The 14,080-nt window shown below is 40.6% G+C and overlaps 1 protein-coding gene across 1 annotated transcript; it reads right to left on the bottom strand.

Moving 5' to 3' along the window:
• Positions 1-5,788: 5,788 nt before the first annotated feature.
• On the bottom strand, positions 5,789-10,696 carry LOC149845979 (uncharacterized). Its single transcript, XM_089997813.1, has 8 exons — positions 9,356-10,696; positions 9,051-9,248; positions 8,873-8,959; positions 8,700-8,786; positions 8,517-8,612; positions 8,341-8,436; positions 6,755-8,256; positions 5,789-6,453 (listed from the first exon to the last, which is right to left on the bottom strand). Exons 1-7 carry the CDS (start codon positions 10,572-10,574, stop codon positions 6,785-6,787), a joined length of 3,255 nt encoding a protein of 1,084 aa, XP_089853939.1. The 5' UTR covers positions 10,575-10,696; the 3' UTR covers positions 5,789-6,453; positions 6,755-6,784.
• Between the last annotated feature and the right edge of the window lie 3,384 nt (positions 10,697-14,080).

Below are 14,080 nucleotides of genomic sequence, written 5' to 3'. Positions count from 1 at the left end.
TTGGGCTATGGGCTCAGTCTCATTACAACTGAAACTGCTCACCTACTTCAGACATAAAGACCCAATTGACACTCCCATCGTGATGACAACCGCCCAAATTGCCAAAGTGGTAGCTAGTCTGGGAAGAAGGTGATGACCCCTTCGTTTCATGTTCAACTCTCACTAGGTGTGCGGGTGCCTTTCACTGGTGGGCTTCAGAAGAGCTTAGCTCAAAAACTACCCGCTTCAGCAAGAAACTTGGTCATAAAAAAAAAAAAAAAAACTCCCATCTTGATGAAATTTGCTCCAAGATCCTGGCTAACTGCTAAACAAGCCAAACAAGATGAATTTGAGGTGCTCAATCCAGCTCCCTTTTGTAAGTTGAGCTGAGCTCAAGCTCATGGCTAGCACGAACTCAAGCTGGTTTCCGCCAAAGATATATTGTTTTAAAGTTGGAAGTAATAGGATCTGAATTGTAAGCTTATTGAGTGGAGTTCAAGCTGGCTTGTTTTTAAATATGTATTGTTTAAAGTTGTAAACAAGTCAAATACATCAATTATTTGTTGTACACTACACTATATGATATAGAATAAAACTAAAATATATTAATTACTATTTAATCATCTTATACAAGCTGAGCTGAACACTTATTGTTCATGATCCACTTGCAGAGCCTATTTTATAAGTTCGAACTAGGTCACTATAACCTAAGCATGAGGTGGGCCACAAGCAGCTCATCTCGTCTCCCAGCCCTGTACCCGGAAGGGGTATGGAGGCTTAGCATGTAAAACTATAAACCAAGTCCAAATCTGATGTTATATTCTTTATCTAGGGCTTTCAATGGGTCAGGTTTGATAAGGTACCTGAACCAACCCAACCCCGAATTTGTGGGAATGGCAAAAAAAGTGTCTACTCGAATAATATTCAGGTCACCCCAAACCCAACCCGAGTAATATACAAGCAGAGTATGGGTTATGATTTTTTGTTCGGTAGCTGACCCAATCGGGCTTTTTTTGCTGGGTACCCGGCTCCACCAGAGAAGGGATGGCAGTGGGGTGGGGCGGGGGACAAGGTCTCCACCCCCGCTCCGCCCCACCCCACCCCGCCTCAAGATTAGAACCTCCATCCCCGCCTCCATCCCCGCACGGGGATGGATTTTAACCTCCACCCCCACCTTCATCCTCATTTCATGTCCTCCATCCCTGGTTCAAACGGGGATGAGGCGGGGCGGGGCTATTGCCGGGAAAAGTGGCAGGGACGGGGCGGGGATCATGGCGGGGCGGGGAAAAGTGTATGTCCATCCCCGCCTCCATCCCCGAACGGGGATGGATTTTAACCTTCATCCCCGCCTCCATCCCCGTTTCATACCCTTCATCCCCGGTCCAAGCGGGGCGGGGCCCCGCTTTCCCCTGGTCCACTGCCATCCCTACACCAGAGTGTTTTATATGTATTTTTAGTAAAAGTAAACTTTTGAAATTATACAAATCCAGGTTTGAGATTTCATTTTTGTGATCCAGCGAAACCCGAACTTAAACCTGAACCTGATAATTTGTTAATTGGGTGGGTTTGGGTATATCCAGATGGGTTGGGTACCCGAACATCCCTATCTTTACCTAATCCAAGTATGTGTCCAGATTCAGTCAGATGTCTGACCCGAATCAAAACCTTTGACATCATAATTGAAAGGAACTAGGAATTTAAGTGGCTTGGTAATTCCAAAGTCATTCTTATGTGGGATTAGATCCATTTGAATCCAGGTGAATCTTGGCTCACATTCATTCATATTAGAGCTGTCAATTGGTTGGGTTCATATCGGGCACCTAACCCAAACCCAATCCCAAATTCGCAGGTATGGACATAAAAAATTATGTGGGTTGAGTTTGGGTTATGATTTTTGTTAGAGATCCAACTTGACCCAAGTGTTCTGTATGTATTTTTAGTAAAAGTAAGCTGCTTAAAATATGTGAATCAGGGTGTGAGTGAGAAGGCTCTTAGGAGGTTAGGGGTTATCTGACCCTAGCTAATCTGATTGAACATATCCAAATCCGCTCCAAATGTATATTTAGATCTTACTTAAAGGATCCATATCCCAAAAAACAAAAATATGTCGGACTCTGATCGAATATCCGATCATATCCAATCCATTTACAGCCCTGTTCTCTTTTCATGTGCATGACTTTTTTATGCTGCTCTCTGTGCAAGAGAAAGGATCATCTTCCTTTACTAATCATAATATTTCCATTTATAGAAGCTTGAAAAAGATTTGGACCCGTTAAGTGATCTGTTGGTTCTAGTTGAAGCATGTACTTTGGGTTCCTATTGAAAATTAGATCTTGTTCTCTAATGACTTCACAACTTATGGCACAGAATTCTCAAGTGTCAAACTATATATATATATATATATATATAAGTAGACGTGACATTTTATGTTCAACAAAGTCTTTATCCTGAGAAATGACTAATTGGGAAGGCAACAGCTTTAATAGTTCTATATTATCTAAAGAATAAAGTAAAATAGAATAAATGGTCCTTTCATGCAGGTGTGTCAACAGTTCTTCTCTATTTTTGTATAAAGGTTCTCTTATATACAAAGGCCAGAATACTATTCAGAAGACTCAGAAGAAAAGATGTCTTATTTTACTGTTCTTTCTATTTGCTTACTCTTCAAGATTTGTGATATAACAGAGCGAAAGCATTGGATCCCAAAATGCAGTAACATTTAAAGCAATAAAACATGGTATGCACGGTCTTAACCACAAATACCGGAAGTGCCTATGTGTAGCTTCTTCAAGAAACTCACTTTCGAACATGAAATATAAAACTTTGCATTTCCATAAATATGAGAATGGCATCTACTTTTATCTTATCACTTCCTATGTGTTTTATTTCTTTGCTTTTTATATGCCTGTACAATAACTAATTTTATGAAATGAAAAAAAAGAAGGCGAATAATTGAAATAAGATCAGAAAGGATCTTTGGGTTGGATATAGGTCAGGATATATATTCAGGCTCACATCTGATCTACTCTATATGCACATTTTACATGTAAAGATCATTTCTCTCTTCTTTTGACAGAATCAAAATCACCATATATATATCAGTCCCAGATTTCTTACATTTCGTGATTTTACTGGAAGCATACTTGGATTTGGACCAATTGCACAAAATTTGAATTCGGATTTGGATCAGGGTCATATTCAATCCGCTTGTGAACCTGAATATATATCCGCAATGCAGATGCCATTTTTCGAGTTGAGATCAAAGGAGCGGCTAAGCGCCATGGCCATGATAGCGTTGCATGGAGCCCACAGCTACAGAGTGCAGGCCCCACCTGAAATGCTGTCATGTGATTGGCTATGTCAAATAGCCATGACACTTAGCTGCTCTTTGGATCCCCAATCCCACTTTTCATGCCTTCCAACACCCTTTCACCAACTTTCAAGCTTGTGCATGCATGGAGCAGCAAATTCTGCATCTTACTTTTAAACTTGAAATAAATTTGATTAGGTACCTCTTGATACCACTGGTACATGACCAAGCATTGGTAAATTGGTTTGGTTATGAACTGGTTCATGCTTGTAAAATAAGCTCATATAGTTTGATATGAGTTTACTAAATTCAAAGAGCCGAGTCCAACAAGGCATGCACGGGTCCACTTAGCTCAATTAGGCCTATTGATATAATATTACAGCCAGGGCCGTACCTGTGTTTTATGGGGCATGAGGTGGAGGAAAAAAATGGGCCCCCTATTAATAGCAGGAGTTCTGGGGCAGGGCCTCGAAATTTTTTGAGCCCCTATTAAAAATGAGCTCCCTAAAAATAGGCCCCCTATTAATAGTAGGAGTTTGGGGGTAGCGCCTCGGAATTTTTTGAGCCCCCTATTAATAGTAAGAGTTTGAGGACAGCGCCTCCAATTTTTAGGGGGCCCCTAAAATTTTTTTTGTTGTTTTTTGTCCCTATTAAAAATGGGCCCCTAAATTTTTTTTGGCCCAGGGGCCCTGAGGCCCAAGTCTCATTGGCCTCTTGACAGGTCCGGCTCTGATTACAGCTTCGGCCTCTCAAATTTTTTATATTCCTTTCTATTTCTCATTAAACGAAGGGCACTGTTATTTGTTATTTGGGCATATCGTTCAAACGCAGATGCAACTCCACACATAAAAGCTGCCACAGATAGGGATGAAGGCATGCTCTTTGAAACACAACTTGACAATTTCTGAGAGAAAATGACCATATTTATCGTGAAACAGTTCGAAATTTTCATCACATCAAACATTATACAAATTTTGAGGTAAAAAAGCAAATAAAAACCTTGTTGCCCTTTTTTGCTGTACAAGATTTTCCATCTTGCTAAAATCACAATTAGTAGTCAACTTATAGAGGGTTCGTTATTTTGCCATCAAACATTTGGTGTTTTCCTAATCGCTTACACCCAAGTTTGGCTTGTTCAAGTTGGCTTATTTTAGCTCACAAGGGTTCTGTACCCCTGGCTAGGTGGGTCAGCTTACCGCGTTTAAGCTGAAGGACATCAAAGTTTTGGTAAAGGGGTGCGCATCACTTGTCATATATAAGGCCGGAGCAGCAGGCTCCTTGATGCATGAGCCATGAGGAGGCCTTATTTCTGCAAAATATCAGCTTAAGCCTGAGCCACCTAGCCAGGGGTACAGAACCCTTGTGAGCTAAAATAAGCCTACTTGAACAAGCCAAACTTATATCTACTCATCTAGTAGGAGCGAGTTGTGAATGTCACCAAGTTGACGGGATGTCATCAATTCACAACCCACGGAAATTGTCTTTCGGCATCCAGTCTAAACTGAATGTACTCTCCAGTGGGCAGGGGGGGTCTCATCAATGTACAGTCGATGGTGGATTTTTTTCCCCTTGGCCTTGCTAAAAAATATTTGATGTTTAGGTCCACACTCTCGAGATAGAAGCTTGGTGTCCCAAGCTTGAGAGCGAGCACTGACAGTTGAGAGAGAGTGATCTTAATTGAGAGAGAGAGAGAGAGAGAGAGAGAGAGACGTTCTTTTTGTTCTTGTTAGGCTGGTGTTAGACAGAGGAGAGAAATAAACCAAAAAGTCAATAACGAGGCTTTTCCTGTTTGGCCTACACTTCATCAACTGTACAGCTCGCAAAGCTGAGGCCTCTGAGGCACGACCTTTTGAAAACTGGCTTTCATGACACGAGATTAAAATATTAAAATATTATGTTTTGTGCTGAAAGACTCCCCATGTTTCCACAAACAGTTGATAGAAAGAAACCGTTGGGCTCCTAGAAGGACAATCATCAATTCAACGACTGACTTTTTGACATTCTCCAATTTAAAAAGTCCTATTCCTTCCCTATGTCCAACTTCATCAACCATTGATACCCACAACCCAAGTGAATCGTGTGAAAGAAAATTGTGAAATTCAGTTGGTATTTTCCTTCACTTCGAAGAACAAAAATCAATGGAGGATAAGGCTAAAATTGGTGGTGATCCCCTACAAAACCCATTTTTGGACCATGTATCTTGTTCACGCCAAAAGCATATGTCCCCACCCCCCAGATCATACCTCTTTTATGACCAAGGAATCAAGCCAGTGTTACCCCAACATCTAAATGGCACTGTATCCAACTAAGCACCAATCCATTGTATTGATGCTATAATGAGGCTCAAGACCAACTTTGGTTTGGTTATCTTAATAGTGACCAACCAGTGATGATGTGAAGGGACTACATGCATGACACTCCCACCACTACACAACCACCAAACTTTTTGTTGGTTGATAGGGATAAATGGGTATAAATCACTTTTGAGACAAAATAGTAAAGAAAGGTTTAGCCATACAGACAACCACCACACTGTAATACAAAATGAATGATTTCTTTTTACAGTAGATGGCCCACACAAATACTTCCAAACATACAAACTATCAATCTGCTTAGGCTTTCCCAAAGGAGAAAAGTTGTCAGCAGAACAATCCAAGTAGGCTGGTTATGAAAAAACAACACTACACAAAAGAACCAAAACCAACATGAAGAGGAAATTCCCTCTCTCCTCTTTTTACACTAAAAAAACTCCAGGACTAGAAAGAACAATAAAGAAATCTAAAGGCTACCTATTTGGTCTTGATTATATAACCTGGCACTGGAAATCTTTGGTAGTGCTTCCAGCTTTAAGAGCCAGCATTCCACCAAGTTAGAGACAGATTGGATGGCCTAACCAATCCCCCATGCCTCAATACCTTTCACCTTGAAAGGTAGGTGGGTCCCCACTAGAAAACCCAACAAAAATTCGGGCTCCAGAAGAAATAAAAGAAAATAAACAGTAACAAACAGGTAGAACTAACATTGAGAGGAGGGAGGAAAGATCACCTCTTGGAGGCATGATCAGGGAGATGCCCCTTTATCTAAATCTCACCTTCCCTTTCTTGCTACTCTACCAACCAATCAGGCATTGGGAGTTACCTCATAATTCTGTACTTCTCACCAACCTGCATCAATCAACACAAACAAAAGTTATCAAATAACTGAAGCCAACTTAATATGAGAAGATTTGATTCACAGCTACATGAATTCATGTTTTGCAATTTCCGTTATGGTTGCAAAATAAAATTGTACTACTGTGTACCATGATGATGCAAATGGATTTTCTAAATATATGTCAGAGCTCTCTCTCTCTCTCTCTCCATATATATATATATATATATATATATATATATATATATATATATATATATATATATATATATATATATATATATATATATTCAGAGCTAATAAAGAGGGCAATACCAATATACAGAGTTAAGACATTGCTTGGATTCAAAGCATAGGATCGCCGAGATTTTGTGCTCTTAGTTCAACCTCCCTTAGATCACGCAAATGTTGCAGTATCTCTTGAAGCAGGCCCATACCCTTGTCTCCCTTGTTGAGAGAGTTGATACTGTGCCTTAAAAACTCCCGGTCTGCTTCAAGTGCATGCAATCTCTCGTACACCTGTTCTACCTCTTCTTCAATGGCTACATGTTTACGAAGCTGCATCCCTGAGTGAGAGAAACCTGCCTCTTCTTCTTGTTCTTCGTTTCTATTTTCGCCGCTTGTGGCATCGAATAGCAGAAGTAGTCTCTTTGGTTTAGGACCGGTGTGTTTCCTGTCAGTAGGACACTTCACATTGCAGTCTAGGTGATCAGGGGTACCATTCAAAACGAAATCTGCATCTTCACCACACAATTCATCTTTGTCATCAATCTCTGCATGATTCACTTCTTCTAGATTTTCATTTCCAACAATAGTCTTGAGGGATTCTTCGGGAACTGCCACTCCGAAATTATCAGTAATGTGTTTTGGTGTAGTTGTGCTTTCTTCATCAGACAATGTAAAAAGCTTCTCTTCTAATGACTTCAGCTGCTCTAAAATTGAAAGCCTTTCCTCCTCAAAATCAGCAAGAGATTCATCCAGAGTGATCAGCTCTTTGGTGTTTTCATTGCCATTGCTTGAATCCAGAACAGCTTCAGCAGGGGTGTTCTGGTTGCTCTCCAGAATGCCATCCGTGCCGTCATCCCCATCATTAAAATCCATAGAGAGTTCATCGCTATCCCCTCCACTAGAAGATGCAGATGACATCAAATTCCTCACAACTTGATGATCCAAGACCTGCCCAGCAGCATTTTCACTAGCCTTCATCTTCCTCATCATCTTCTCTCTAGCTTCGTAATGCAGTACCTTTTTCCGGTACAACTCCAATTCCCTCTCAATCTCTTGCTTCTCTTTCTCCCTCTTAACCATGAGCTCATTCATAAGCTGCAACGCTTCTTGGTCATACTCGGATTGCTCCTCCATCATCCTCTGGTATTGAAGCGCTTCCATTTGCATTGCAGCCTTCTCCTCTTGCAAGCGCGTAATCATAGCCATAGTCTGGTTAGCCGCAATCGCGGCAGCACTCCTTTCCTCTTCTAGTTCTGCATATAGAGCACCAAGAGCCATGCGTTCCGCTTTGAGAGCTGCCTTTAATCGCTCAATCACCACAGCTTCACCACCTTCAATTTCGCTTATCACACTTCCATCCAAAGACTCAGTTCCCGAGTCTTTCCTTTCAATCAACCTTTTCTGCAGCGTGTGGATGCCTTCTATGTAAGTGGGTGTCTCAGGTGCTTTCTCTTCCTCAATCTCATTGAATTCAGAACTGAGAGAGAAGTGTTTCATTCTTTCCTCCATCTTCTGAATCACACCTAATGTCTCAGATGCATTGCAGTCATCAACTTCATCCATGCTTGATTCTTTTGCTTGTTCTAGCCCTGTAATTTGGAAAACAAGATCAAATTTTCATCTTTCAGAAAGTGAAAAAAGAAAATAGTTGATAGTGCAGAATCTCCATATACTGTGATCTTCCGGAGCGAGTGAAGCTTTGCAAACAACATCCTTTTGTGCACCATCCTTGTCATCATCAACGGTTGATTCTTTTCTTTGTTCTAGCCCTGTTTATTTGGAAAACTGGGTGAGATTTTCATTTTTCAGAAGAGGAAAGAAGAAAATGGTAGAGCAGAAGCCAATGTACCTTGATCTTCTTCAGCGAGCAAAACAGTACAAACAACATCCCTTTGTGCCTCATCCTTGTCATCATCAACTATTGATTCTTTCGTTTGTTCTAGCCCTGTTTATTTGGAAAACTGGATCAGATTTTCATCTTTCAGAAAGGAAAAAAAAAGAAAATAATTCGTAGAAGAGAAACCCCATATACCTTGAACTTCCTCAGCTTTGCAAACAACATACTTTTGTTCATTATCATTGTCGTCATCAATCCTTGAACCTTTTGTTTGCTGTAGCCCTGTTTATTCAGAAAACTGGATCAGATTTTCATCTTTCCGAAAGGGGAAAAAAGAAAATAATTCATAGAAGAGAAGCCCCATATACCTTGATCTTCCTCAGCTTTGCAAACAACGTCCTTTTGTCTATCATCATTGTCATCATCAACGCTAGAACCTTTTGTTTGCTCTAGCCCTGTTTTTTATTCAGAAAACTTGATCAGATTATCATCTTTCAGAAAGAGAAAAAAAAAGAAAATAATTGGTAGAAGAGAAACCCCATATACCTTGATCTTCCTCAGCTTGTAAAACATTGCAAACAATATCCTTTTGTGCATTACCACTGTCATCATCGCCTATGGATGTAGATGAAGGAATCACTTCACATCCTCGAAAGCGATCCACAGGTTCCTCATGGATGACCCCTTCATCATGAAAGCTCACGGATTTTTCTTGGATATCAATAACTTCTTTGGTTTCTGGTGCTGTTCGAATCAACAAATTGCCAACTTTAATCACACCAAACCTACAGAAATGCAAAACACAGTACACTAGGCTTGTTAATCATGAATTTATAGTCTCTTTTGCTTACCGGTAATTTGATCATCGGCCGGCGACGCTCGAGTCGATTCTTCCCCTTCACGATCACCATCATTTTGATCAGCAATAGCCACACCACCCGATTCATCGTTTGTACAAACTGCCTGTGGATGCAATGGTTGTGAATCCTCATCGTTCCTCACGCAAGACGGGCTAGAATTCTTGGCAACAGGGATTTCTAAATCCAAAACTAATAAGTAGTCACGAGAATACGCTGTCGATTCATTCCCCAAGCGTGCGCTCTGGAAATAAACATCAAGATCATCCAGCAGAAGCAAATGGCCATCATCCGATTCCTTGATTCCCTTTCCCTTATCCTTCAACACGTTCTGTTCTGTGATCGAATCCATCAAGTCCAGAGGAATTACACGTTCATCATCACAACAATCCTTCAAACTCATACCCATAACATCACAAGAAGAATCATCGATAGCAGAAACCACGACGCTACCTTTTGCTGCTCTGTCCAATGATTCATCAACTACATTCTCCATTTCCTCCTCCCTCACCACCACCACCACTTCCTCCATCTTCACCTCTTCACCACCATCTTTTTTATCTTTTTTATCTTCTTCTTCTTCTTCTTCTTCTTCTTCTTCTTCTTCTTCTTCTTCTTCTTCTTCTTCTTCTTCTTCTTCTTTTTCTTCTTCTTCTTCTTCTTCTTCTTCTTCACCAACCAAAGTCCCCTTGTTGGTGTAATCCAAAACGTCCCACGATGGCTGAAACAACCCATCCTTCAAGAAATACTTCGAGTAGAACCCATCGTTCAAGCCAACACCACAACAAGAACACTTAAATTCCTTGTCATCACCACCATCGATCTGGGTGACCAGAGAGACGCAAGTGATCAGGCTTCCCTGCGAGCACCGTCGCTCCAGGGAACAATCCTCGCACGTCTGACAAGCCTCCACCAGCCTCGCGTGATTCAGGCAGTAACCCAACCTGGAGATCTCCTTGGCATGGGCCTCACAGAGAGCCTCGATATAGGAGCCTCCCTCCTTACCGGGCTCGAGCACATGGTCGACTCTGGAGCACAACGGGCACGGCGATTTGAGGCCAAAGTAGGCCGCGAACTTCCCGATGAGATAAGCGAAGAGAGAGTTGAGGAGGAGGAGGAGTATCAGCACCCATTCGAGGATGGTATAGACCAGAATCACTGCAATTCTTGAAGTGTTTCTTTGTAACATGGTCACAAACTTGTTGCCAGCCATTGATGATTGTTCTGTAACAATTTACACGAGAGAGAGAGAGAGGTGAAGAAGAAGAATTAAAGAGTGACAGCAGAGGACCAAAGAAAGATGAAACGAATCAGACAACGGAATATGTACAATCTTTGACAGCACAAACAAGAAACCAGAGAGAGAGAGAGAGAGAGAGAGAGCAGTTTGTTGGGTAGAGAGAGAGAGAGACAGGGTCGGTGAAGAAGCAGAATTAACAGGCGGCAGCCGAGGACCATAGAAAAATGAGACAGCAGAATTCCTACAAATCTTGGACAGCACAGACAAAGAACCACAGCGGATTCTTCTCACAGTTTTTGATGATTCAGTCTACGACTCGGATAATGGTCCCGAACCGTATCGTTTTCTCCGATTAGGTTGGTGACTACGAGCCAAGAGTGGGTGATCTCAAGAATAAATGAAACAACTCAAAGGAGACAGGATCCGGTTCGATTAAAATAGAATATGGTCGAATCATCTGCCCCGTACCAAGGAATCAGAAATAATTAATTGGCTACAAAGCAGCTTGTTAATATCTCCTCGATTCACTCAATCTCTTTCCTGACTCTTTGAGATCTCAGAATGTAGGTCTGATTCTTTAGCAATGAATGGGCTACGTGGGGGCTTAATTTTTTGCGAGCTCGTGCGACGCCAGGCGAACTCAACCTGACTAGCCTGTGACAGGCTCTATGGTAGAAATGAGACGAGCCACTTATAGCTTATCTCGGTTCGGCTTATAAAGAACTCGTTCAAATCGGCTTCACTAGCTGAATATGAATAATGAATATTTGGCTCAGATGGGTTTATATAGGCTAATGGTAAATATATTTTACAGATATTTTATATCATAGAATATAGCTGATTAAAGTGTTTGGTTTGCAAGCAATAAGTTTAGAGTCCAAATACTTCTTCTGCTTACAACTTTGAAACAATATATTTATTTTATGAACGGGTTAGTTTGAGCTTGGTTCAGTAGGCTTAGTGTCTAATTTTTAATTTAAAAAAGGTTTTCCTTTTTTTGTTAACGAGGCAGCTCAAGCTGGAAATTACCTGAGACTTGTCATGAGCTCAAGGTCGGTTCAGCTCGCCACAAGAATGAACCAAGTTTGAACACCTTCTGTTTGACTCGTTTACCAATTGTTGATGCATTAGGTGCACCACACACCTATAATTAAGCATTGATTGTGGTTCGCATCTAGATCAGGAGATGGGAAAATGAAACAAGCGAGAGTGGTATAAATGGAAGGAGATGAGAGGGATGGCGAGGAGAAAAAAAGCTGAGAAAAGCATAAAGTTGTACAATTGTCCCTTTTTTTCTTGGGTGGGAATCTTTCTCCTCCTCTTCCCTTGTTCTCTTTTTGCTTTTTTATTCAGCTTTTGCTTAGCCAAACAATGATAACTAAAAGAAGGAAAAAGAAAGATTTATCTTATATTTGCAGTACTTTAATATGTTAAGAGAAAGCTATGAAGAAAAATCCAAATTGGACAAACATTCTTACTTTGTTTTCTCAATTTTTATATAAAAAAAAAGATTTTGCACCGCCCACTTATTTATGTGCATTATAAAAATTAAATTTTTTTGTTAGCTCAATATTCAATGAAGGAATATTAACTTAGCCTTAAGCATGCTATTATTTTCATGTTTTTATTTATAGAGCTGTCAATGGGCATGGCCTGACTAAGATCTGGCCCATCCACAATTTGCTTTTGTTTTACAAAGTACATTAACTGAGACTATACTGTAGGGATCCAAGTTGAATCTGGATCTATAGCCAAACTCATTTCAGAAGTTGGATATTGGATCAGGTCAAGCGTGACCAACCATATCCGACCAGTTTCATTCCTATAGCTCAAGCATATCAGACATGACTGATTGATCCCGAATCCGAACAATCTTGACAAATAAATATTTCCACTGGTTGTTTAACCAAATCGATTGGATCCGAATGAGGCTCCAAGTAGGTGTTTAAGGGGTCACAGCCAATGTCTTAGTCCAGATCTTGTCAGCTTCTAACTGCAACAAAACAACAGAAACTTAATTAGGGTCATTACTCATGGACTGTCCTTTTGTGCATTTCAGGCATGATGTATTTACTTCATTCAATCAAGAGAATGAAGCAACAGATTTTCACCAGTTTTTGTTGAACCTGGCCCTGTGGTGCTGGGTCCAAACTTGGGAGCTATGTCACAAGGACACAGTAAGCAGATCCCATGTCTAGGAGGCACGACTCGATATGTGGCCATGCCATGTGAAGTGATATGAAACATCAAATAATTTATTAATATGTTTAATAATATTCTTAATAATAAAATGAACTGTTACATATCAGAATATAGAAGATAAATACTGTTTTAGTAACTACAAAAAAACCCATGTCTTTATGTCCTAGCTCTCAAAAAATTTGTGTGTTCATGTCTTCAACTCGTATCCTGTCTCCATCCATGTCTGTGTCATTGTGACATAGTCTAGATCCAACCCTGAAGTCTGAACCCGTTAAATCCTAAAGGCCAACCCAGATCTTGGGTTCGGACTAAACATGGATCTGACCTGTTTGTTGCCGCAGGTCCATCATATGATCCAAATTTGTGTTCTTTAATATTAATCAACCTATTCAAACTCATGAACATAAAAACTGAATTTTAAGCTTTAAATTTTAAACTCCCCTACACTTAATCCCCGTTTCAAAACTTGGTTAAATTCATTATAAGAAACACAATGCAGCTTTCTTTAATTGAAAGGGTGCACATAGGCAAACTCTGCCTGATCAAGAGCGTCAACGTTCTAGATGAACGCAGGATAATGATCCATCTCTGCCTTACATTTTTCTTAATGGTATTTTTTTTTTATGATAAAGTAAAAGCTGACTGTGGCTCCTACCACGTGAGAAAAGTAAAAGCTCAAGCTGACCATGATGTTGTTGTCTTTAAAAAAAACAGAGAGAGAGAGAGAGAGAGAGAGCTGTCCAAACCTAAGTTTTGAGCCCTTGGTCAAGGACCCAACAAGGTTAAGCAAGATCTTATATTATATGATTTTTGCTAATAAACCAGCAAGCAATTTAACTTATAGTTGAATTCTTGATTTCACAACAAGCTTCAATCATCCCTACCATTGTTGTGCCCCCTCCCTCGTGTGTAAATGGGTCGGATCTTACATCTTCTAATAGGAACTAGTTGGATCCATCTAAAAATGGTTCGAGTTAGGATCTACACTAGGTAAGTCCACTAAGAGTTCGATAAAGTTTCATGTTCTTATCAGAATCCAGATTTTGAGGTTCCACATCCCACTAAAAGCTAGAAAAGAGGGTACCCGTGAAGGGTGTGTTTGCCTGTCAAAGGAAAAGGTTGGGTTTCTGCGGAATAGTGCGAAAACCTCAGCCTTTTCCACAGGGCGGGACATGCGCATGCAAACATGGACCAAAATCTGCTATTTTACGTGGTAAAGTTTCCCGTGTGGGGGAAGGGTACTCTATTCCCACGAAGTTTCTTTCCACGTTATGCAA

Source organism: Nuphar pumila, chromosome 2 (assembly GCF_984573655.1).
Source record: "Nuphar pumila chromosome 2, dmNupPumi1.hap1.1, whole genome shotgun sequence".
Classification (NCBI taxonomy): Eukaryota; Viridiplantae; Streptophyta; class Magnoliopsida; order Nymphaeales; family Nymphaeaceae; genus Nuphar; species Nuphar pumila.
The sequence above is the reverse complement of the archived record's forward strand: the minus strand, read 5'-3'. Positions and strand labels throughout refer to the sequence as shown.